Here is a 27,597-nt window from a genome sequence, read left to right on the forward strand (position 1 = left end):
GAAACATAGAATACTGAGTAGTAGAATATTGAGTAGAAAACTAGAAACAAATAATGAGTAGCAGCAATGTTCCAATAAACGAGATACACGTCGATCGTGGCTGCTGCAGCCTAGTAAAGACCGAACCACAGCCCTTAGTGACAAAAAAATTGAAAAATCCATAAAAAAAATGCTTATTGAGAAAAATTGCTATTTGTAGCTGATTCAAAAATGGTAACTATTATCTCGAGTAGCCTTAATAGTAAAATATTGTTTTTAAAATGAAATTATAGGAATTTCGAAAAATAGCCCAAAACCCCTAAAAACTGGCGTCTGATCGAAATAAAATACTCCACTAGAATCGCTATTGCCGAAAAACCCTGCACAAGAAACTAACAGCCCCCTGTCTTGAACAAGAAATCAGTTTTGTGCATGGGTAGCGCTGGTGTGTCTTCTTTTTTCTTTTTTTGCCAGCTGGGTACTGGAGCATCATAGAGAGCTGTTTAAGTGCTCATTTGAAAAGAAATTGCTGAATCTAGTGTCGTTTGCAATTAACCAAACATAATATTTAAAATAAAATACACTTTTTGACAAGAAACTGGTTCTTCATGTACAAGATGATGAATCATAGGTTGTAACCATAAATGATGGTATATTAAACCTATATGGTGACGTCAATTTTAAATAAGTCAAGTACCAATATAAAAAGCTGACAGGCCATGTCACCTTAATAGTTAAAAGTTGGTAATTAGTAAAAACACTTATAAACATAATGGTATCAATAACAGGGCAGATAGATCGCTGAAAGATCTAAATTACCATAGGCACAATTGATCGTGTTTTTTCTCATCTTCCAAGGCTGAAAAATGTTTTTCGCAAACGACACATCATGTTTTTTCTGAACGTTAAAAAACAATTACTATTTTTATATTTTTGGTATTCAGATTCCAATATCAATATTAGTTGTGCATCAAATAGCATCTTACTGCTCAAAGACCCGAGAAGCAAAGACCCGAATACATTTCGCGCAGGACCCAAAATACCTTTAGTGAACCTTTAAGAGGAAAAACGATTACTGAACAGTAGCACTACTACAATAAATGGAAAACATCTTCATAACGTCTCAGATAGTCCTCTGAGAGACCTGCCAAATTTACTAGTTTTCCCACTGAAAGAACTGCTCACCTTGAGGCTGAAAACATTTTTTTTTCAAAAGACGCGTCACTTACTTTCTAACTATTACAAACACATTTTTTGTCATATTTTTGGTCTTTAAATTCAAATATGTGAATAAATATGGCATCAAACTTCATTTAATCCTGTTAGGCGCGAAATACCTTCATTGAGACTTCTCTAAGAGGCCTTAAACACTGTAGGCCCAATTTATTGTACTTTTTCCCCATCTCCTGAGGCTGAAAACAGCCTCACGTGCAAAGACCGAAACACCTATCGCATAAGACCCAAAATGCCTTTAGTGAACCTTTAAGAGGAATATCAATCACTGAGCAGCAGGAATGATCTAATAAACGGAAAAGATGTCTATAAAGTTGCAGATAGTACAATGACAGGTCTGAATGCTGAATATACAAAAAAAATACGATACACACCACATGACCAAATTAAAAGACCGAAACACCTTTCGTATAAGACCCAAAATGCCTTTAGTGAACCTTTAAGAGGAATATCAATCACTGAGCAGCAGGACTAATTTAACAAACGGAAAAGACGTCTATAAAGCCGCAGATAGTACAATGACAGGTCTGAATGCTGAATATAAAAAAAAAATAATATGAGACACACCACATGTCTATAAACCCGGAGAAATGAAGTCAGTAAAGAAAACCATAAAATCTTACACTCTCCAAATCCCAACGCTGCCGTCTCCAGCCGTTGTCGAAAATATGGCAGCACTTTGAGGCATAAGTTTCCCAGTCCAAACTGTAGATTTTCTCCAGGAACTTTCCCAAATGACACTTTCTTTATTAGCAATGTCTAAAGGAAAGTAACATATTCTTGAGTTGATCCCTGTGACTAGAAGGCTATCACTTTTTTCAGAAAATTGCATAGAACAAACCTAAAAGACAACAGCAATATCTGAAACAAAGATAAGTGAATAGGACAAATACATAAAACAATACTAATAAAAAAGTATAATTTCTAAAAAAAGTTTCTTTTCATTAAAAAAAAACTCTACTAATAAGCTGAATTAAAAAGAAATGTTTTTCTAGTGATTAAGTTGGATAATTCTATTTAATCTTATCCGTAAAAAAAACAAAAAAAAACATTAGAAGCAAGCTAGAACCTAAGTCAAAGTACGTTTAGTTCACAACTATTAAAACCTACCATATATCCCATATTAATACACATTCCATTACCTAAAGAATTACCTAAAGAAAAGAAAAAATTACTTAAATTCACCGCTAAACGTATCTTTTTTCTCATATTTAAAATGTGAAATCCTATTTTAGAAAAGTTAAATTATGATACAAGACACATGTTTTTCGAATGGGACATAAAAATAGTCATTTTCCATTTACAGATTTTTTTCTTAAATCTCGCACTTTTTCTCAATTTAATTCCCCCCAAAATAAAATCTTTGTCAAATTTAATACTTCCTCCTTCCGCTCGTATTTTTGTGTCTGAAATAATGCATTTTATTCTAGTGGAGTAGTTACCCTGATTCTCATTTTTTTTATTATGAATAAATCTAAAAAAAGAAAGATGGGAGTGTATGTCGATGGCAATGTGTAAGATAGATGATAATGTGTGAAAAAATAGATGGTAATGTTTAAATGAAAATGGCCACAACTCGATAATCAGAAACCGTTATAGAACTAAATATCTTTCGAAATGCTCATTCACAGGAAAAGTGAAGACAAAGTGAACCTATTCTACAAAGTAATCCGACAGGGTTGTATCCAGGATTTATTTTTTTGAGTAGGGGGTGGGGGGTACAAAAGGTTTTTTTTCGGGGAGTTTCAACAAAAAAACTATAAAAACACATCAAAAATGTTTTTATATTCATTTTTGTTACGTTTTTACAAGTCAGACAAACATTCGGAGGAGGGTTCAAATCCCCCTAACCCCCTGGATACGGCCTTGAAAACAGGTCCCTTCATCTCTGTCCCACTTACCAGGTTCATCACGACCCACGGGCCCAAGGATAAAAATCACTTCAAAAATCAAAAGAAGAAGAAAAAATACTAACACCAACAGTTATGTTGACTTCTTTGACAACCGCCATGTTTCTAAGATCAAAAATCTTAATATCCCCGTTGTCAAATCCAGCAGCCACTATTTTATCATTATAGCTTGTTTGTCCAAGAGTCACTGTGAAACAATCAACAGTTCCTATTGCAGGTCGAAATACAGCAACCGGTTGTTCTGCTTGTCTGACGTCCCATAACTTAACAAAACCTAAAAAGACGAACAAAAATATAATAGTTTCAAAACTAGTAAAAAAAAACGACAAAACAAAAACAAATGATTTTCTTAGCAAGATTAACGGCATTAGGAATAAAGGATAATACTCTGTTTGTAGATGGATGGATTTATCCAATATCAATTTAATCAATAAAACAGAGTTCATCACTATAATAATAATAATAACAATTTATTTCTGACCCGCTACAAAAAATCGAAGCGGAGTATCAATAAAAGAAACAAAAAAAACACTACACAAAACAGAAAAAACAAGAAACTAAAGCAAACGAGTAAGGCCTCCGTGGGCGGGCAGATACTTATAAGTAGACTGGGATATTTTGCCAGCAAGCTCTGTGAGCTTCGACCCAATATCCAGGAAACTATAAATAGATATGAGGCTCCTATTCCTATACCATGGAGGCAGATACAATAGAAAACGGGAAAAACGGAAATAATAAGAACGAATTGAACTGATATCTTTTTTATGAAAAATATGGTAAATACCAGAAAGAAACAAAACCTAATGATCTGTAAAAACCGAGTATAATTTAGCAAGAGACTTTCTATTGTATCTACCTCGGTTAGCAACAATTCTAGAGTAACTTAATTGGATTTTCTTCTTGCAATCAGCAACAGTGAGAGTCCGTAAGAATTTTAGAGTTTTACTAACGTTAATTCCCAGCCACCGAAATGAAGAAACCGACGGGATAGAAAAAGATCCACAGATTAGAGGAGTAGTGATATTGCTATTAAATGAAAGATATTCACACTTTGAAAGATTAAGAGAAAGTCAATCAGCAACAGTGAGAGTCCGTAAGGATTTTAGAGTTTTACTATGAACCTTGCAATTACTGTCTATGTTAAACTAGCTATCAATAGGAGTCATCAGAAGAAACCCTCATGTTTAAAAGCTTTTAAAAGGATATAGTTTACACCTAATTATAGTTTTCACATAATTTTTCAGTAAAATTATCGGCACTAGGAATAAAGAATAATAGATTTATTCATACAAATGTATTTATTCAAAATCTACTTAAATCAATAAAATTAAATCCATTTTTCTAAGGCTCCGTGGCCAAAATTATGACCTCAAAATGATTACCTATGCTAAACTGCCTTTTGAAGGGGGAAACCCCTTTGTTTCAATCCATGTGGTTATTCATTTTAATTTCCGTTCGTTTTGGGTTTGATAAACCTTTCTTAATAATTTCTGTTTTTTATAAGTTTTACATATATATATGAGTTAATATCTATTAGTGCTAGGTTTTACTACAGTCCTTTAATTTATATCGAGAACCTCTTTCTGGAAATAATGTTTACTTAGTACGTTGAAGGGAAAGGGAAGGATTTTTATCCCAGATGTTTCAGTCCAGTTAGACGATTAAACTTGAAAAGCTATTTCAATGTCAATGGCTTGTATGGTTCGTAATAAGGAAAAAAAGCAAAATAATTCTGCAAAAGAAATGAAACAATAATTAAAATTAATTCACTGAAAATAAATAATATAATATAGAAGGATACAAGGATAAGAATAATACAAAGAAAGAATAAAAAGAAAATATAATAATATTAAAGGTATTATAGTAATATAAAAATTATATTAATAATAGAAAACATGTAACGTTTCTTTACAAAAGCTGAATAATGTAATGGAATTGTTTAATAGTCGGAAAAATTTATTCGATTCTCGATTCGAATCTTTTGAAAAGTATTGGACATCACGATTTCGAATTAAAATTCATTGTTCTATTACTAGTTTTCCAATCAGTCACAGGGAAAGGGAGTAAGGTTATTGCCTTTTCACAATACCCCCAACGTTCGTCCCAGCATATTACAATACACCCAACCTTTGTTCCAGCACATTACTCTTTGTCTTCCAGTGCAATAAGATCTTCCTTCGGTAAATGAAGGGCCCAAAAGGTCGATTTATACGTTAGGTACAGGGCATAGATAAAACAGAAGTGTCGTTAATACTAGTTTGCAAAATGACGGAGAACTAATCATGGCAAATATCTTTCACGTCTTAGTTAAATTTTTATGGCGAATAAAGAAACAATATATTTTCCTATCAATTTTTCCTCACTTTTTATGCTTAGCTTATATGGCACTTGTGACGAGGTCAGCAGAGCCAAGAGCTCACATAGCATGAGCTCTAGCAAAATCCTAAGAATCAATAGACTGATTTAAAATGAAAATCCGAGCCTTAATACCGGTCGAGATTTAAAATAAGAGCTCTGAGATACGAAGTCCTTCTAAATATCAAAATTCATTAAGATCCGATCACCCACTCGTAAGTTAAAACACCTCATTTTTTCTAATTTTTCCTCTCCCTTCAGCCCCAAGATGGTCAAATTGGGGAGAACGACTTTATCAAGTCAATTTGTTCAGGTCCCTAACACGCTTACCAATTGTCATCGTCCTAGAACGTCCAGAAGCACCAAACTCGCCAAAGCAATGGACCATTTCCAAGATTTTAGGTTTCTCCCTCCAACTCCCCCCAATGTCACCATATCCGGTTAGGATTCAAAACAAGAGCTCTGAGACACGATATTCTTCTAAATGTTAAATTTCATTAAGATCCGATCACCCGTTCGTAAGTTAAAATACCTCATTTTTTTCTTATTTTTACGAATTAACCCCCCCCCCCCAGATGGTCGAATCGAGAAAACGACTATTTATAATTTAATCTGGTCTAGTCCCTGATACACCAGCCAAATTTCATCGTCCTAGCTTATCTGAAAGTGCCTAAACTAGCAAAACCAGGACCGACAGGCAGACTGACAGAAGTTGCGATCGCTATATGTCCCTTGGTAAATACCAAGTGCCATAAAAATAGCTCTTAGTCTCGACGAAGTAAATTTACCGCCTTTTCTTGTAATTGTTGGTTTGATAGGCTTCATCCCGTTTTGGATATTCAGAAATCATGGAATTTTTACGGCACTTGCCCGTCGGCCAAGTGCCATATAGCTATCTCAATTTCTGTCCGTCGGTCTGTCGGTCCCGGTATTACCAGTTCGGGCACTTCCAGATTAGCTAGGACGATGAAATTTGTCAGGCGTATCAGGGACCAGACTAGATTAAATTAAAAATGGTCGCTTCCCGATTCAGCCACCTGAGGGGGGGGGGGGAGGAGGAAAAGTTGATTAAAAAAAATTAGAAAAAATGAGGTATTTTTAACTTACGAACGGGAGATCACATCTTAATGAAATTTGATACTTAGAAGGACCGCTGTCTCAGAGCTTTTATTTTAAATCCCGACCGAATCGGGAGACAATTGGGGGGTGGGGGTGGAGGGGGAAACCAGAAATTTTGGAAAACACTTAGAGTGGAGGGATCGAGATGACACTTGGTGGGAAGAATAAGCACAAGTCCTAGATACGTGATTGACATAACCGGACCAGATCCGCTCTCTTTGGGGGAGTTGGGGAGGGCGTGTTAATTCGAAAAAGTAGAAAAAACGGGGTATTTTTACTTACGAACGGGTGATCAGATATTAATGAAACTTGATATTTAGAAGGACCCCGTGTCTCAAAGCTCTTATTTTGAATCCCGACCGGATCCGGTGACATTAGGGGGGGGGGGTTGGAGGGGGAATCAGAAATCTTGAAAAACGCTAAGAGTGGAGAGATCGGGATGAAACTTGGTGGGAAGAATAAGCACAAGTCCTAGATACGTGATTGACATAACCGGAGGATCCGCTCTATTTGGGGGGTGGGGGTTAATCCGGAAAATTTGAAAAAATCAGATCTTAATTAAATCTGATAATTAGAAGGACCTCGTGTCTCAGAGCTCTTATTTTAAATCCCGACTGTATATGGTGATATTGGGTGATATTGGGGGGAGTTGGAGGGGGAAACCCGAAATCTTGGAAAACGCTTAGAGTGGAGAGATCGGGATGAAACGTGGTGGGTAGAATAAGCAAATAGAATGAAGAAAATGAAGATGAAGCAGACCAGAATGGCTCATTCTCTTTTACAAACGTTAGAGAGATACTTGATTCTCATGACGACCCAGAGTATTTCTAACTTCCTCCACACTTCAAGTGTGTCAGTCACACACTTAACCTGCTTGGATCCATTGATGCTGACAAAGACATCTGTGATATTGCACATAATAGGCAGTACCACGCCGCTTTTTTGAAGTGTATTGCTCTCTGGGATGCTGTAGAGTTCAAAAACTGCTGACGCTGTGAAAGAGGTATATGACAAACAGCTTATAAGACCTGTGGTAACCAGGTGGCACTCGAAGTGTGAAAGCATCAAACGTCTGATGGATTGTCACAAAATCGGAAAGCTTGTTAACGTATAATAAAAACGCTCGAAAAAAAATTAAAAGTTCTAGTTGCCTTTTTAAATAACCCAAAAGTCGGAGGGTAACTAAGCCTACTCCCCCGCTCCTTTTTTTTCTCAAAATCGTCCGATCAAAACTATGAGAAAGCCAGTTAGCCAAAAAAATAAATTAATATGCAAATTTTGTTTTAATTATTCATGTGCGGAGAGCCAACATTTTTTTTTTATTTAATACAACCTAGAAATAGTACCGAGATTATAGTGGACTAAAAACAAATTTTTAGAAAATTAACCATAGAAAAAAAACCTAACTCTTTAACTCGGTGGCGGATATTAACGAAAATATTCAAAATATAGAGGAGGGCAATTTTTTTTTTTCAGTGGACACACCAAAAAAGACACTTTTACTAAACACACAAATTCTTGTTATCCAGGTTCCAATGTGTCATATTCTCCAAATTATTGTACGTTGACGGAATTCAAAGTAACTTTTTGAGATGTACCTTAGGAAAACCTTACAACTATTCTTTGTTGTACACTAGGTTACAGCTAAGAAAACGATAAAGGCTTTTTCCTATATTTGAAATTAATAAAGAACGTAACTAAACAATCAACAGTACTTTTCATGACAAATATTAGGATGAAGCTTTATACAATTTTTTAGTTAATACAAACTAGAAATTGTACCAAGATTATAGTAGACTAAAAAAATAATAGAAAATTAACCATAGAAAAAACATAGCTCTTTAACTCGGTGGCGAATATTAACGAAAATTTTGAGTGGAAATACCAAAAAAGACACTTTTACTAAAACATAACCCTCAAAAGGCTATTTGTCAATATATAGAAGCGAGAAAAAAAAATTCTAGGGATGCATATTCCCCCATCCCCAGTTGAAGCCAATTCTGTCAGTACCTTAGCTTTATGGCTTTAGGGCATTGGAAACCAAATTTTCAAAAGGTAACATCACCAGCTATGCAAGGATCCCATTTACAAGGGTAAAAAGCCCGAATATATTCCAACTCCCGATCAGAGTTAGAGACGAAGTCAGGGATGGCCAATAAAACAATAATTTAGAACTGCTAAAACATAAACGGAAATGCAATGCACTGGATATATTTTTGAATATACAGATTTCGGAATAATGCTAGTTTCGGTAAGAAATATTAGGATATTTTGCAGAAATTATTAGCAGAAAACTTACCATCTCGACCACCTGTAGCAATTTCTGGAGATGTGGTCTCGCTACCCTTGCCACAAATGCTATTCACTGTGCCAACGTGAGCATGCTTAACTGTGTAAATTGGTTCATCCAGATTATCCACGTCCCTTAAAGAAAACTTATAAATGTAACGCAAATTCTTGATAATATGATTTTGTTTCGTTTTTTTTTCAAACAAAAGGGAGTAAAAAATACAAGTAAACATACCATGAAATCTCAGCGCAACTGAATAAAAAACTGTCACTGGTTTTCATTATTGCACTTCTATTGAGCATAGTAAAAAACAAACAAAAACTTAAGCATATGGACCTATCAGGTCCACGTAGCAGGTGTCGATTTTCTGATGCTCTGCTGGGAGTTCTATGCGTGGTTGGGGGCGAACCATTCAACGCTTTCTATGTTTTCCCTAGATTCCTCTAATTAGCCGTTTGAAGGTGGGTGAGCTTCAGATTTGTCTTACTGAAACAACTATACCTCTATCAGGGTTGCAGGAGTAGAGGCAACCAAGTAGGAGACGGTCACGTCCGGTACTAAGGAACAAAAAAGCGTATAATTTAAAAGAAAAGCAACTGCTCAATCATTTTGAAGAGTCATAGCTTTGGTTTAACTTGCTCGGTGTACTCTGTGAGGCTTTGACCATCACTAAGATTTGCTTGCGAATGCTGCTGAAAAATATCCAATGGGGAGATGGAGTTTCATCTCCCCAATGGGGAATGAATGGGGGGAGATGAATGGGGTAGAAAATATCCAATGGGGAGATGGAGTTTCGTCTCCCCAATGGGGGAGATGAATGGGGGGAGAATGAATGAATGAATGGGGGGAGATGGATGGGGGAGAAAATATGCAATGGGGAGATGGAGTTTCATCTCCCCAATGGGGGAGATGAATGGGGGGAGAATGAATAAATGAATGGGGGAGAAAATATCCAATGGGGAGATGGAGTTTCATCTCCCCAATGGGGGAGATGAATGGGGGAAGAATGAATGAATGAATGAATGGGGGGAGATGAATAGGGGAGAAAATATTCAATGGGGAGATGGAGTTTCAACATAAATAAAACTGGGTGATCAGAAGATTAATGAGTCGATATTGCTACTGAGTATTTTGGTTTATCTTGGGAAAACAATACACAGTAGTCTAAAACTTCCCAACTATTCCAAGATAAAATATTAGAACATCAGTTTTTTTTTCAACTGAAAATAGGAACCAAACATTGATATTTAAAACGAACAAAAATTGTGCAGTATATGAGTGGAGTTTTTCCTTAGTACCTGGCTCTTCACGCTAAAGTACTTTAGAGCTTTAAAAAGCTTCTTATTCTAACTAAACGACCTTTGTGTTTGAGGAGGCGTTCTTAAAGGATTGGGACAAAAAGTCAAACTTTAGCGTAACGTGCAAGAAATTGAGATATCACGAAAACATTATTAGATACGGGTTATTTTCCTATAATAACTCATGCTTTTGTAAGCAAAGTTTTATTGTCAAAGTCAGAAAACTGGGATAAGTTTCCTGAAAATATGTTCATTGTTGAAACCGAAAGCAACAGGCTAGAAGGTTTTAGAATCGTCAGAAAAATAGACTAGGAAATGAAAAAGTATGGGAAAGAGCCGAAAAAGTGTTGTCTGATGCCGTTGAAGAAGTAAGTTTTAACTGTGCACAAAATCCTCGAGAAGATGCCTGTTACGGACCTAAGTTGGAGTTTGTTCTAAAGACCCAATAGGCTAGGCGGCACGGGCAATGCACAATGCGGCAGACACAGGCAATGCGGCACGCAACAAGTTGATTTCAATTTAGCACAAAGTCTGGGAGTTTTTTATACAGGGACCGACGGGATTAACCATTACCCCGTCTAATTACATAGAGCAATTATAGGGAAATTTGAGCATTTACTGGAATTTTAATTGAAAAGTATGCAATAATCTTCACTATGACTTGCTCCCACACAGCTTGTCATTCTGACAGTTACCATCGAGGCCAAGAGGTATGCTACAGAACTTGTTTAACTCGTGTCGTAAGGACCGACCCGGCTCAATAGTAACCGAAACTCTAAAAAAGGAATTTTGATACCAATAGTTACGTCAAAAGAATCGCATTTTAATACTTATTTTAAATATATAAGTTTCATCAACTTTCATCAAACTCATCGAAGTTACGAGCCTGAGAAAAATTAGCCTTATTTTAGAAAATAGGGGGAAACACCCCCTAAAAGTCATAAAATCTTAACGAAAATCACACAATCAGAATCAGCGTATCAGAGAACTGCACTGTAGAAGTTTCAAGCTCCTATCCATAAAAATGTGAAATTTTGTATTTTTGGCCAGAAGACAGATTACGGATGCGTGTTTATTTGTTGTTTTTTTTTCCCCAGGGGTGATCGTATCGACCCAGTGGTCGTAGAATGTTGCGAGAGGGCTCATTCTAACGGAAATTAGAAGTTATAGCGCCCTTTTTAAGTGACCAAAAAAATTGGAGGGCACCTAGGCCCCCTCCCACACACATTTTTTCCCAAAGTAACCGGACCAAAATTTTAAGTTTTTTAATGTTTTAAAAAGTACTAGCTGTTGGGCTGGCGCTTCGCACCACCCTGACATCTAGTTGGTGGGGGCGCTTCGCGCCCCCCCCCCAAGCCCCCCGCGCGCGTAAGTCGTTACACGCCATTGTAGTTGTGTCCCTGTGTCCCACCTGCGAATATAGATAGATATATACATATATATACGTTTTTAACTACGTGAAACTAGCGAATATACAACCTTCTTCGATGTCCCATTGTCTGTGCATATAAATAGATTGTCAGGTTTACCGACTCTTGAACATGCAACATAAAATTGTCCATGGGAAAAATAATCCGTATTTAGATCTATACTTCATTATTCTAATGATTGCACTTGAGCTTTGCTGATGGTGATTGCTAATCGAACATTCCCTGTGTCCCCGTCGTCATTTATATATCCCCCTGTACCCCCGGCGTCCCCGTTGTAGTTGTGTCCCGGTCGTCATTTATGTTCCCAGTATCCCGGTCGTCATTTATATTCCCCGTGTCCCGGTGTCCCGGTCGTCATTTGTGTCCTGGTGTCCCGGTGTCCCGGTCTGTAATTTATCTTTGAGTGTCCCGGTCTTTATTTGTGTCCCAGTCTGTAATTTCTCTTTGAGTGTCCCGGTCGTCATTTATATTCTCTGTGTCCCGGTTTTAGTTTTCTTTTCTCCTTTATTTTTCAGTTTTTTTCTTTTTTAGTTTCTTTTTCTTTTTCAGTTTTTAGTTTTTTTAATTTTTTTTATTAGTTTTTAGTTTTTTTTCTTTTATTTTTTTTTGTAATTTTTACCTTTTTTTTCTTTTGTATTAATGTTAAAGCCAAGGCTCGAACCTGGAACCTCTCGGACCTAGAACCTGGAACATAACGCTTTACCAACTCAGCTACTTCGGCTTATACATTCGTTTTTGAATTGGTATATGATGACTAACTTCATGACGACATACAGCTCAATCCTTATAATGACGTCAGTCGACAGACAAACAACTTATTTATATATATATAGATAGTTGTGAGAAAGAGTCAAACTTTATCGCAAAGAGCGAGGCGTTGCGGAGGGGACAACCTCTTTCATATGCGGAATAATTTCTGTTCGTTTTAAGTTTTAATGTCGCTCCTTACTTGTAGTTAAAAAAAAACTTGTTTTTTTATTTAATTAGGGTTAAGACCGACTTAACGGAGGAAACAATGCAACACAAGATAGCCTTACATAGCTAAAAGTTTTACCTCCCCTCCCGCAACACAAAAGTTTTACCTCCTATTCAAACCCTCTATGAGCTTACTGAAAAATTGACTTTATTTTAAATACTGTGTTTTTTAATGACAAAAGCAAAAAGATGTAGCTCTTAATAACTTTTTATGATGTTCTAGTGCCCCGCTAGCAGTGAAAAAGTAAAAGAACGGAAAAAGGAGACCTTAAAAGGAGGCTAGCGCTGCAACCACAATACTGTTGAAAAAGATAAAGAAGAATATTTTGATTTTAGTTTCAACGAAAAAAAGTTTGTTCCGTAAATTTTAACAATAAATATCTTGCAAAAGGCTTCTTCGAGGTTTCTTTCTCAGAGCTCCCCCATGCCACTTCGTCATGTGTACTCACAGGATCCTAATTTAAGGACTTGGCCATACTGACAAAGATATACTCATGAGACTCTGCCACATTTAATGGACTTATGCAATCGTCATTATTATTTATTAAGTAGCATTGAGGTATCAAAGCAATGGAGTATATTCAACAAGGTTAAAAGAACAAAGTTTTCGAAGCTCTTTTCTCGATATGAAGCCATCATCGTTAGTATCAATGAATTTTCCTTTCATCCCTGAAGCTGCTTTTACTTTTTCGATTGGCTCTCTCGTATCTCCGCAAGTCAAATGTCCAAATGCTCTTTGAAGAAAAAGAAATGCAATTTATCATGTCCCTGTATAATATGGCTAAGTCATTCAGGCTCAGATGGTTTTTACTTACAGTTACAGGGGCAAATAGACAGGGACCCAGGCAGAAATATGGTGTTTTTATTAGGAGATTTTAACACACAGGTCGATTGGAATAGAAAAAGCTAGTATCCTAGCATAGGGAAATTTGGCATATAAAAAGAAAACAGTAAATGCTACAAACTGCTACAATTTTGTATGTATTACAATCTAGTTATAGCCAATACAGTGTTTGGTCATAAAAGAGCCCATAAGTCAACGTGGTATTCACGTGATAGTAATACAGCAAACCTTATTGATTACGTTATTGTAAACCGATGACTGGCAGGATCAATACAAGATACTAGGGTGAATAGGGGTGCTTTTATTGATGTCAAAAATAAGATTATCATCTAGTAGTGTCTAGGGTTAATTTAAAGCTGAAATTTCGGAAGGACAACTACCTCCCGGGAAGTTATGATGTTGGTAAACTCCAGGATGATAATTTGAGATAAAACTTTCCAGGAACAGTTGAATATTAAACTCGAGAGTCTAAAATTTGACGATGTAGAAGATAGATGGAATAATTTTAGTAGAACAATTTGTGATGTCGTTGATGGTGTCTTAAGGAAGAAAGTTAGGAACGCAGCTAAGAATATTAGTGAAAAAGCCTTATGTTTAATAGAGAGAAGCGGCCTGAACAAGAACTATCTGAGTGATTGATCGTTTAAAAACAATGGAAATTCAAAGAAAGTAGAGAAAGCATTAAAATATTAACTAAAGAGGTGTGAAGTTGAGGCCATGGATAAAATAGCCAAGGATCTGGAAGATGCAGCTAGACGGCATAACAGTAAAATATTGTACTGGCATGTTAATAAATTGAGAAGGAGTAGTCAATCGGACCTGTCCCAGTTAAAGATAGGAGTGGGGCCACAATTAGTGATAAGGGAAGAGTTAAAGAGAGATGGGCATAACATTTTGAGAATGTGCTAAACCAAGATAGAGTTGCAGGATAAGATACAGAGGAAAATGAAAAAGTTTGTGATACCTTGGATGTGAAAGAAGGTTTGTTTTGTGAGGAAGAATTAGCAACAGTACTAAAAGGATTAAAAATTAATATGGCTCCAGGTGCTCATATCGCGGTAATTGAGTTTCTTAAATATGGTGGCTCCGTGGTTAGAAATAAGTTATTGTATATTATGAATATGATTTTTGAAAAAGGGGAACAGCCTAGCGAAGGGGAACGGCCGGATTTGGAAAGTGGCGACTTCTAAGCCACTCTTGCCGAATCTCCAATATTCCAGCCAAATTTCATAGTCCTAGTACGTCTAGAAATACCGTGAATTGCGATCACCGGAATTCCAAATCCCCCCCCCCCCTGTTGCTGGAATCCTGTCCGGTCTTGTCTATTATGTACATAGGGCTTGTACTTGTTCTTCCCACCAAGCTTCATCTCGATCCGTCATCTTTGAAGATTTCACAAAATTTACGGTCCCCCCTAACTCCCCCAAAAGTCACCGGATCCATTCCGAACTTGAAGTGTAACGTCTGAGACACGAGGTCTTTCCAAAAATCAAATTTCATTAAGATCCGATCACTCGTTCGAAAGTTTAGTTGCCTCAAAATTCTGGATTCCCCATCCCTTCACTCCCCCCACGGTGTTCGGATCGGAGAAGTGACTATTTCTAGGTTAGTTTGGTTGGATCCCTGACGTGCCTACCAAGTTTCATCGTCCTAGCAATTCTGGAAGTTCCCTTTGAACATGTCACACGATTTCCGGTTCCCCCCATCTCCCCCCCTAAAAGTCATCGGATCCATTTTGGACTTGAAAAGTAACGTCTGAGACACGAGGTCTTTCCAAATATCGAGTTTCATTAACATCCGATCAGCCGTTCGAAAGTTATAGTTGTCTCAAGATTCCGGATTCCCCATCCCTCTACTCCCCCACGGTGTTCGGATCCAGGAAGTGACTCTTTCTAGGTTACTTTGGTCGGGTCCCTGACATGCCTGCCAAGTTTCATCGTCCTAGCACTTCTGACAGTACCCTAACTCGAGAACAGTCGATCGCCCGACCGACCGACAGACAGACAGAAAAGTGATCGGTAAATGGCACTTTAGCGAAGCTGCAAGTACCATAAAAAAATACAATTGTCAGCCGGAGATTAAAAATGAAATTTGAATGTGAAATTAATTACATTTTTAACTTTGCCAGATTCTGAACAGACTAGTTGAATCCCAAACACCAATCCTAAAACTGTCATTTTTAATCACAGAATTATTCTTACCTTCATGATGCAAGTTAACTGGTGGGTTTGTATCTCCTGGTTTTGCTTTCTGTGTCGGCACAATTTTGTACGACATTGCTTCTTTACTTGAACGCAAACAATTCTAAACTGATCAAGAAACACAGAAAACAATTATTTTTCAAACCTTTTCCGTAGTTAATCCTATCACTTATAATCTCATAGTCCGCTGTCCCAGGATGATTTTGGCCTCCCCTGTGGACGGTTTCGGCAGTCGGCATTGTAAACTAGGATGATGTTAATATCCCATGTGACCAGTTTGAACTGTCGGCATCTGGAACTGTTGGCGTTTTAAGCCGCCGGCATTTCTAACGATACCAATTTCTGGTGTTCATCCTGAATCGTGGGCATTTCGAGTCGTGGGCATTTTGAGTCAGTGGGCATCTTAATCGTGAGCATTTTGATCGTGGTACTTTTGAGCCGTGGGCATTCTGAGCGCGGGCATTGTGAGCTTGGACAAAAAGATCGTGGTGATTTTGGGAACCTCCCATAGTTTGTGTATAACTTTCTGCTGCCTGTTGCAGCAGAGAAGCAAATTCTAAAGAAGTATAAAAGGTCTCATTTGCCCTTTTGCCAAAAATAGGTCAGTCACATGTCTCCGGCCTAATGTCTAGCAATTTGAAAAGTAAATATCCATAAGATTAATCTGTTAAAATTTTTGTGCTGAAAATGTCAAAAATACCTTATCAGACAAAATTCGTACATATTTTGTTAAGCGCTGTCTTGGCAAAGCTTATCTGTTTTGCAAATTGGAATGGAATGAGTTTTTCGGCGTAAGCCAAAAAATGGCTATACTGAAACAAGTTTAAAACGTATTTAAATTTGAAAAAACCTTTATATTAACGTAATCCCATCTTCTAGCGATAGGGAGGATTGAACCTAAGCACCACCCATTAAAAGGAACGGCTCTATCAACTGTACCGTCACAGCGTGTCTGGTATTTTATTCTACCTATGCGCCTTATTTAAAAGCTGTTGTATCTAATCTTCAACCATTTATTTGTGTTCAGTTGAATAAAATTTACAATTATCGACTTATAGTACTGCTGCAATCATGATGGTTGAAGTTTACTAGTGAAATAAACTTGACATTGGGAGGTTCGATGTGACATGGCTTCCAAAAAAATAGCCTAATGCCGTAATGCTAATAACAACTCACCGCAGCATCAAGTTGTCTGAGGCCAACACAACTGCGCACACTCCTCCTCCATCCCAATCTATTCAAAACCTCCCTCTTAACACCCTGTCAGGAAGTCCCCATTTCCCTTTCTTTGTGACATCCTCCCACCCCAACCGCCGACGACCTGCTTTCCGTTTAGCTCTAGACGGTTGGCCAAAAAGGGGAGACGGTTAATTCGGAAACATTAGAAACATTGAGGTATTTTTAACTTACGAACGGGTGGTCAAATCTTAATGAAATTTGATACTTAGAAGGATATCGTATCTCATAGCTCTTATTTTAAATCCCGACCGGATCCGGTGACATTAGGGGGAGTTGAAGGGGGAAACCTAAAATTTTGGAAAACGTTTAGAATGAAGGGATCGGGATGAAACTTGGTGGGAAAAATAAGCACAAGTCCTAGATACGTGATTGACATAACCGGAACGGATCCGCTCTCTTTGGGAGAGTTGGGGGGAGGGCTAACTCTGAAGAATTCGAAAAAATGAGGCATTTTTAACTTACGAAGAAGTGATTCGATCTTAATAAAATTCCATATTTAGATGGACCTCGTAACTCAGATCTTTTATTTCAAATCCCGACCAGATCCAGTGTCATTGGGGGGGGGGAGCAGAACCGGAAATCTTGAAAAAGGCTTAGAGTGGAGAGATCAGGACGGTACTTGGTGGGAAGAATAAGCGCAAGTCCAAGATACGTGCCTGACATAGCCGGACCGGATCTGCTCTCTTTGGGAGAGTTGGGGGGGGGGTAATTTGGAAAAATTAGAAAAAATGAGGTATTTGTAACTTACGAACGGGTGATTAGATGTTAATGAAATTTGATATTTAGAAGGGCCTTGTGCTTCAGATCTCTCATTCTAAATCCCGACCAGATCCGGAGACAATGGGGGGAGTTGGAGGGAAAAACCGTAAATCTTGGAAAATGTGAACATTGAGGTATCTCTATCTTACGAATGGGTGATCAGATCTTAATGAAACTTGATATATAGAAAGATTTTATGTCTCAGATGCTACATTTTCAATTCGAATCAGATCCGAGGACATCGGATCCGGGGGAAACAGAAATCTTGGAAACTGGAAATCTTAGAAAACGCTTAGAGTTGAGAGATCGGGATGAAACTTGATGGGAAGAATAAACACAAGTTCTAGATACGTAATTGGCATAATTGGAACAGATCCGCTCTCTTTGGGGGAGTTTAGGGGGTGTTAATTCGGGAAAATTAAAAACTTGAGGTATTCTTAACTTCAGAACGAATGACCAGATCTTAATGAAATTTGATATTTGGAAGGAGCTCATGTCTCAGAGCTCTTATTTTAAATCCCGACCAGATCTGATGACATTTGGGTGAGTTGGAGGGGGAAATCTTGGAAAACGCTTAGAGTGGAGATATCGGGATGAAACTTGGTGGGTAGAATAAGCAAATGTCGCAGATACGTAATTGACGTAACCGGACTGGATCGGCTCCTTTGGGGGAGTTAGGAGGGGGGATTCCAGTGCTTTGACGAGTTTGGTGCTTCTGGACGTGCTAGGACGATGAAAATTGGTAGGCGTGTCAGGGATCTGCACAAATTTACTTGATTTGAAGTCGTTTTCCCCGATTCGACCATGTGGGGAGCTGAAGAGAGAAGAAAAATTAGAAAAAATGAGTATTTTTAACTCGCGAGTGGGTGATCGGATCTTAATAAATTTTGATATTTAGAAGGACCTCGTGTCTCAGAGCTCTTACTTTAAATCTCGACCGCCATTAAGCCTTTAATTTTCCTTTTAAATCAATCTATTGATTCTTAGAATTTTGCTAGAGCTCATGCCATATGAGCTCTTGGCTCTTCGGGCCTCGTCACAAGTGCCATATGAGCTCTTAGCTCTTGTTTTTCATACAGCCTACTCTGAAATACTTTCAGTCAGCCGGATGCCCAGAACAATCCTTAGGCAATTTCTCTGGAAAACATCTAGCAAATCTTCATCCGCTTCTAATATTCTCTTCTTGGTTAGCAAACTTATCTTCCTATTCTTCCGAATTTTTTTCACCTGAGAAAGAAAAACCTGAGCTTTGGCTATTCTACTTTTAACATCTTCTCTGCTCCCACCGTCTGTACTAATAATACTACCAAGGTAAGTGAACCTGATCAATCTTTTCGTAACATCACCTTTTCGTTACATCACCTTTTCATCCTCACTTATTCCTAGCCTTAGTAATTTAGTCTTCTTTCAAACCTATTCTAGGACTCGCAAAATCTCTAAAAGTTCTTTCATTTTGCTCCCACTTTCATCTAGGATACTTATATTATCAGCATACTCTAAGTCCAGGAAAGTTTTTTCTCCCCATTTGATTCCGTGTTCTCCCATTGCCTTTCCTGTGCTCTTTAAGACTAAGTCCATCAAAATCATCCATGTAAAGGGGGTTAGAAAACAACCCTGTTTAATTCCTGATTCAATAAGATACCAGCTGCTAACCTCATTTCCTGCCTTAACCGCAGCAGTGTTATTCTCATACATAGCACTAATTACTTTAATATACTAAAGCTTCTTTATCAACAGAATCGAACGCTTGCTCATAGTCTATAAAAGTGAGGACCAAAGGTGTTTAATATAACTCAGGCACTTCTCAATTATTTACCTAAGAGTGAAAATTTGGTTGACACATCCTCTACCCTTTCTAAAACGCACTGTTCTTCTCTTATCACTTTGTCTACAGCATCTCTCAGTCTAAAAAGTATCATATTACTAAGTAATTTGCTACCTACAGAGACTAGGCTAATGCCTCAATAATTACCGCACACACTCTTATCACCTTTCTTATATAGGAGTTTAATTAGGGTTGTGGTAAAATCGCTAGGCTGTTCCCCTTTTTCAAGAATCATATTCATAATCCACAAAATAACTTATTTCTAACCATGGAGCCACCATATTTAAGAAACTCAATTACCACGATATGAGCACCTGCGGCCTTATTATTTTTTAATCCTTTTTGTACAGTTGCTAATTCTTCCTCACAAAACAAACCTTCCTTCACATCCAAAGTATCACAAACTTTTTCATTTTCCTCTGTATCTTTTCCTGCAACTCTATCTCAGTTTAGCACATTCTCAAAATGTTATGCCCATCTCTCTATAACTCTTCCCTTCACTAATTGAGGCCCCATTCCCATCTTTAACTGGGACAAGTCCGGGTTGACTACTCCTTCTCAATTTATTAACACGCCAGTACAATATTTTACTGATATAGTTGATTAATAGAATGTGTTAAATTTAAACTGTTAATGTCAACTAATAATATATCTAAGCAAATATTAAGTTTAAGTTAAATTTAATTTAATATTAAGTTTAAGTTAAACATATTAAGTTTCACAATGAAAATTGATAATATTTAAGTTTGACAAACATTACGTATTTCCATTTATTCATACCTCAGCATGTGGGTTTATTTGGTCTGAACTATTGAAGATATTTCCAAGCAATTTACTCAGAAAATCAATAGAAAATACAAACTTCTTAGCCTAATATCAAACAGGCTATAACAGATTTTTTTTTTGTTTTTGCTTAGAAATTTCCTGGAAAAACTGTAAATAGAAAATATGTTAAATATTTACCAAATTTGAAGCATTCCATTAAAAGTTCCAGTAGATATGCCTCTACAACCAAGAGAAGAAGGAGCTACACTAGCAGAACGAAATGAACTTTCTGTGAAAACCTACAAATTGAACATTAATTATCTACATTAATAATGATATTAATTGCATTATTTAGTTACATTAATTATAGCCTACTTACTTCTATTGGCAACAGTTTTAGAGGGACTAGTCTGTATTTTGTACCTCAGTATCACAAACATCATGTTCCAAAAGTGTCTTGAGGTTTATACAAGTATGATAGCCTACAAAACAGCCAAATCAATAATAGGAACAGTGAAAGAACCAGGAGAACTTTAAAGCCTAGTAGAGAAAGAAATACTAAATGGAGGATAAATTTGGCAGACTGGCTACAAAAAATTCTCATAATTAGTTATATTAAGCTAAAGACCAGTTTCAGTAAAGGGACAAAAACTTTTGAACCATCTGCACCAGACCAACTTTGGATCGACTTGTTAGAAGAATGTCATTAGTGCAGGCAAAGGTAAGATATACCACTCAACCCAATAAAACAAATAGAAGAAATATTCTCAAGAACTTCAGAAATACAAAAATTTGAGAATGCTACAAGACAAAAGTCCATCCTGTCATATTCCTTGACAAAGTGAAACATTGGAAGAGGGCAGGGCACCATAACCTCTAACTTTAAGATAATCCATTTCACATCAGAACTTCAGAAGAAGAATGACTGAAAGGGTAATGACTGTCAGGGTTGACCTGGAATACTTGATGGCTCTGATGGTGTCTAAGGAAGTTTTGCACATTACCCCTGCTGAATATAGTCAAATTTTGCTACTTGCCTCTGGTGTATATTTTCCTCCAAGTCAATTACCAAGCTGATGTGCTATGCAGAGGTCACCATGAGTGCAAGGTATGGCTAGCCAAAGTAGATGAGTTACTAGTAATACCTTCCTTGAATCTGTTAAGCATTTTGTGAAACATACAAAAAAAATACAGAACATGTCTTATTATTTTATATTTGGATAACCATAATCCAAATCTATGAAGTGGCAGTACTTACTTTGCAGCATTTCCAAAAAAAAATTTAGCCTAACAAATACTGCGTCTGCCTTTCATGAAGCATGAATTTTTCCATTCAACAGGGATATTTTGTCAATCAAGGTTTATGTCCTCTGTGATAACATACATATTGGTAATTATGGAGCCTGAGAACCCTAGTCCCTTGGTATTCCCCAAGGCCCCTCATACCAAAATGACCTATAGTCGGTGCTGAACAGGTTTGACCTTTCCCCTGTGTGTCCACATTTAGCTTACTGTTTTGGGGCCACAAGCTTGTAATTGGGGTAAATCCACATAATTACCAACACATCTTAAAGAGATTATATAGAACAAGAGCTTGTATGGCACTTGGGACGAGGTCGAAAGAGCCAAGAGCTGATATGGTATGAGCTCTAGAAAAATACTAAGGATCAATAGATTGATTTAAAAGGAAAATCAGAGGCTTAATGCCGGGCGGGATCTAAAATAAGGGCTCTGAGTCACAAGGTCCTTCTAAATATCAAAATTAATTTATATCCAATCATCCACTTGTAAGTTGAAAAAACCTCAGTTTTTCTAATTTTTCCTCTCCCTTCAGCCCCCAGATGGTCGAATTGGGAAAAAAGACTTAATCAAGTCAATTTGTGCAGCTCCCCGACATGCCTACCAATTTTCATTGTCCTAGCAGGTCTAGAAGCACCAAACTCGCCAAAGCACTGAACCCTACCCCCTAGCTCCCCCAAAGAGAGCAGATCCAGTCCGGTTACGTCAATCACGTATCTATGACATTTGCTTATTCTACCCACCAAGTTTCATCCTGATCTCTCAGCTCTAGGTGTTTTCCAAGATTTCCAGTTTCCCCCTCCAACTCCCCCTGATGTCAATAGGTCTGGTCGGGATTTGAAATAAGAGTTATGAGACATGAGTTCCTTCTAAATATCAAATTTCATTAAGATCCAGTCACCCATTCATAAGTTAAAAATACCTCGATTTTTCTAATTTTTCCAAATTAACAACCCCCAGCTCCCCCAAAGAGAACGGAACTGTTTCAATTATTTCAATCATGTATCTATAACTCGTGCTTATTCTTCCCATCAGGTTTCATCCCAATCTCTTCACTTTAAGCATTTTCCAAGATTTCTGTTTCCCCCCTCCAACCCTCTTTGTCCCCAGATCCAATTCGAATTGGAAATGGAGCATCTGAGACACAAGATTATTCTATATATCAAATTTCATTAAGATACGATCACCCATCTGTAAGATACCTCAATCCCCCCCCCAGATGATTGAATCAGGGTAACAACAATTTCTAATTTAATCTAGTCTGGTTCCTGATGTACCTACCGAATTTCATTGTCCTAGTGTACCTGGAAGTGCTAAACTAGCAAAACCAGGGCAGAAAGACAGACCAACTGACTGACAGAATTTGCAATCACTATATGTCACTTGGTAGATACCAAGTGCCACAACAAGCAAAACATCAAAGAAGACCACACAAAAGAAGTCACCAAAAACTTGTAAACACAGTAATAGTGAATTTCTTGATATGAACAATTTTTAGAATGACAGGTTACTTCATTATGGTAACATGGAAGACGTCAAGCCCTTCAACTTTAGTTAAAACCATGGTAAACAATTTTATTCTTATGAAGCTTTTGCTTGGCAAGAATTGCATAGAGATTGTTTATGTTGCTCAAACAAAAACTGATAATGAGGGTGACTTCAGAGTTTACTTTATGAGAAAAAGTGGACACAAATTTGTTTTACCAATTATTCTAGATAATGTAGATGTCAGTGTAGATAATATGGTTTAGAACATCACAGTTGACAAAATTTGGGAGCCACATAAAAAATGGACTAGGATTAGTCATTGACTATAATCCAAACTTTTACAGACTAGGCTATAGTGAATTCATATTCAACAAATTGCAATTTATTTTCATCAGTTACTATAAATGAAAACTAATCTTTTTGAAAGAGAATGGTTTTCATTGGCTATCATTGACAGAAATAAATTATTCAATAATAAGCTAACTTTTATTCAATATAGTAGTGAAAAGTTTCACTCATATAATACAAAGTTTTTCAGTAAAATTCTAGTTTAGTGACTTCTTGCTATCTCTGAAAGGGGTTAGGTTAGGACAATGAAACTTTCAGGGATGGGTCTAAAGGCTAAAGTATGTTATGGGAAGGTATTTTGAAATACCTATCTCTACTCCCTCTCCATCTAGACTCTAGAGGGTCGTAACCTTTGATTACCTTTAAAAATATATGTGTTATAAAAGTGAAACCTTGCAAAATAGATCTTCTGCTTCAATAAAGTACAACAAAATTGTTTTCAGCTTCACAACTTTGCTTAATTCCAATTTATAAGGTTTTAAAGATATGCAAGTACATTTCATAAATTTTGAAAAAGAACATTGATATGGCTCAGAATTCTACTCAAATAACAAGAATCGCATTTTCAGAACTAAAGGCAGAGAAAAAGCAACTGGTAAATGAAAACTAAGGTAAAATATTGTTTTGTCAAAATTTCAATAGGTATAGACCTGTCATGTAGGCACATTTCAGGGCCCGCTAGAGGAAAAAGGAGTAGAGGTAGGTACTTTAAATACCTTCCTGGGATATACTTTAGCCTGCAGACCCATCCCCAAAAGTTTCATTTTCCTAACCTAACCCCTTTCCAAGATAGCCAAAAGTCACTAAACTAGAATTTTACTGGTGGGTACTTCAAAACATTTTCCCAGGACATACTTTAGCCTGTAGACCCATCCCTGCAAGTTTCATTTTCCTAACCTAACCCCTTTCCAAGATAGCAAGAAGTTGCTAAACTAGAATTTCACCATTTCATTTCCTAACCTAACCCCTTTCTGAGATAGCAAGAAGTCACTAAACTAGAATTTGGTAAAATTCTATCCTGGGAAGGTATTTTGAACTACCTCCACTCCTTATCCCTCTAGAGGGCCCTGACCTTAGATGACCTTTAAAAATATGTGTGTTATAAAAGTGAAACCTTGCAAAATACATCTTCTGATTAATTGAAGTACAACAAAATTGTTTTCAGCTTCACAACTTTGCTCAATCCCATTTTATAAGGTTTTAAAGACATGCAAATACATTTCCTAAATTTTGAAAAAAAAAAAAAACAACATTGATTTGGCTCAAAATTCTACTCAAATAACAGGAATTGCATTTTCAGAACTAAAGGCAGCAAAAAAGCAACTAGTAACTGAAAATTAAGGTAAAATGTTGTTTTGTCAAAATTTCAATAGGTATAGACCTGTCATGTAGGCAAATTTCAGGGCCCTCTAGAGGGGGAAGGAGTGGAGGTAGTTGCTTCAAAATCCCTTCCCAAGAAATACTTTAGTCTGTAGATTCATCCCTGAAAGTTTCAATTTCCTAACCTAAACCTTTCTGAGATAGTAAGAAGTCAATTAACTAGAATTTTACCAAAAATTCTATTAACCCAAATCAACTGACCCACTCCCCAAAAATCCAAAAACTCAATCCTCTAAAAAATAAAAAAAAATAGTTAAAAGATGGTAAATACTACTTTTGCATGGGTCTCCAACTGTCCATGATTGGCACCAAAAATTTGAATTGTTCCCTTCTGATCTGATGAAGACCCAATAACAGCGAGACTTGGTGAGTGCTCAATCCAGGTAACATGAAATGGCATAAACTTCAAACTTTCAGAGCAGATAACAATCATTTTGATCAAAGTGTAGTTTTGACAGAGAAATGGCACTACATCCACAAAGAAAGATTTTGTAATTAAAATATACCATTAATCATGCTACTTTAATTTGAATTTAATACTATATCTAGAGACCTGTTTTATAATGGAATTAAATAAAAAAAACATGTTTTCTTTTTTCACGGAAAGTAAGGAGCGATATTATAACTTGAAACGAACAGAAATTACTCTGTATATGAAAGGGGCTGTTCCCTCATCAACGCCTCGCTCTTTACGCTATAGTTTGACTCTTTCTCTCAAATCTACTTTTTAAAACAGTGAAAAACCTTAGAGTAAAGAGCAGGGCGTTGAGGATGGAATAGCCTCTTTCGTATACGGAGGAATTTCTCTTCGTTTTGTTTTAATATCGCTCCTTACTTTCAGTTAAAAAAAAACTTGTTTTTTTATTTAATTTCTCAACGTTTTTGAAATAATGCATGTTTTGATTTTGGCTCTGTGTACAAGTATAATTAAAACGAAATTTGCATATTAATTTATTTTTATGGCTAAAGGGCTTTCTCATAGTTTTGATCGGACGATTTGAGAAAAAAGGAGCGAGGGAGGAGGCCTACTTACCCTTTAATTTTTTGGTTATTTAAAATGCAACTAAAACTTTTAATTTTTTACGAACGTTTTTATTAGTAAAAATATACGTACTTACGAATTAACTTACGTAACGAACTTCAATATTCTAGCGTTTTTCTCACAGTTACTTCGTTATGCAAGGATTTGTAGTAATTATATTGATTTTAAAAATAGATGTAAAATCTTAAGCCAAAAATTGATATCAAGAGGTTTTTCTGCAAATAAATTAACTTGGCAATTTAAAAAATTTAGTTTTCATTATAACGAACTATTAAATAAATATCAAAAGAATTATCTAGAAATACTTAAAGAAATTTTTAACTAATTTCGGAGGTTCGAGAAATGTTGTCACAGCGCCATTTATTTTGAATTGTGTTTTTAATTGAGCGGATTTTTTTTAAAAAAATTAGCCACAAGGTAAAGATGAATTCTATAATTGTTTAGTTCATTCAGGTTTTTTGCAATGTGTTAATATTTGTGATTTGGTAAAATTTATAATATTTAGTTTACCTATTGTTGCTAAAGGGAGCGATATATTAACAGGATAAGCTTGTTTTGGTTTTACTTGGTTGTTTTACATTTGCTGTTTTTTTTTTTTTCATAGGCATGTATTTTGGGGGTGATACCTGACGCGGGGATGCCATGGGTATTCTGTGGTAGCCACAACACTGTGCTGGGTAGAGAATTTAGAATGGGGAAACCCTATATAGGCCAGTGTATTCTCCCGATGAGCCCTTATGTTGGGTGTTGCTTCTGAATTATTTGTTTATATTATTTTTTTCTATTGTTCGGTAAATGACGACTTATACTTATTGACGACATGACTGCCTGTCCATGGATTATTCTTTATGGTTGATTGTGTGTGGCTATGCTGTTTGACCTATGTGATTGTATGGATGAGTAGGGTTAAGGCCTCATTCAAGTGCTGGTCTATATTTATCACTAATTTAGGAAAACAGTCTTCCTTTTCTCCTTCTGTCTTTTTTTTTTTTTTTTTTTTTTTTTTTTTTTTTTTTTTTTTTGTGTTTGTGCTGTAGCATTGGTGATTTCTCTTTCCATGATATGTTTTTATCACGTATATGAGGGGATTCCCCCCTCGTCAATACCTCGCTCTATACACTAAAGCTTAAATTTTGTCCCAATTCCTTAAGAATGACACCTGAATCACAAAGGCCGTAGAATAAATAGTTGAAATTAATAAAACCACTTCAGCGTAAAGAGCAAGGTATTAGGAGGAGTTGAACCCCTCATATACAGAATAATTTCTGTTCGTTTTGTTTTAATGTTGTTCCTTACTTTCAGACTTACTTTTTTTTCATGTTTATTTTTTGATTGTTTTTTAAAAAAAATACTAAAAAATCTTGCGCCCCCTTCATGGAAATTTTCCATGGAAAGTTCCCCCCCGCATAACCCCCTCCCCTCAAACCCTCCTCAATAAATTTCAACTGAAAGTAGGAGCCCAGTTTGGCAAAAAGGCAAATGAGACCTTTTATACTTCTTTAGAATTTGCTTCTCTGCTGCAACAGGCAGCAGAAAGTTATACAAAAACTATGGGAGGTTCCCAAAATCGTCACGATCTTTTTGTCCAAGCTCACAATGCCCGCGCTCAGAATGCCCACGGCTCAAAATTACCAAGATCAAAATGCTCACGATTAAGATGCCCACTGACTCAAAATGCCCACGACTCGAAATGCCCACGATTCAGGATGAACACCAGAAATTGGTATCGTTAGAAATGCCGGCGGCTTAAAACGCCAACAGTTCCAGATGCCGACAGTTCAAACTGGTCACATGGGATATTAACATCATCCTAGTTTA

At 36.7% G+C, this 27,597-nt stretch overlaps 1 protein-coding gene across 3 annotated transcripts in view; it reads right to left on the reverse strand.

The window, feature by feature from the left end:
* The window catches only part of LOC136029567 (dynein axonemal assembly factor 10-like), a 32,921-nt gene extending 7,624 nt beyond the window's left edge, over window positions 1–25,297 (reverse strand). The window contains exons 1-5 of one of the 3 annotated variants that reach the window (XM_065708057.1): window positions 25,012–25,297; window positions 20,421–20,521; window positions 8,896–9,020; window positions 3,188–3,396; window positions 1,836–2,053 (exon numbers count right to left, since the gene is read on the reverse strand). In XM_065708057.1, the coding sequence (XP_065564129.1) occupies window positions 1,836–2,053; window positions 3,188–3,396; window positions 8,896–9,020; window positions 20,421–20,521; window positions 25,012–25,170 (812 nt within the window). In that variant the 5' untranslated portion in view covers window positions 25,171–25,297. Of the gene's footprint in view, window positions 1–1,835; window positions 2,054–3,187; window positions 3,397–8,895; window positions 9,021–20,420; window positions 20,522–25,008 lie in introns of all 3 variants that reach the window. The other 2 variants (XM_065708056.1, XM_065708058.1) reach the window with 2 other exon arrangements.
* Window positions 25,298–27,597: the final 2,300 nt, after the last annotated feature.

This window comes from Artemia franciscana, chromosome 7 (assembly GCF_032884065.1).
Source record: "Artemia franciscana chromosome 7, ASM3288406v1, whole genome shotgun sequence".
Taxonomy (NCBI): Eukaryota; Metazoa; Arthropoda; class Branchiopoda; order Anostraca; family Artemiidae; genus Artemia; species Artemia franciscana.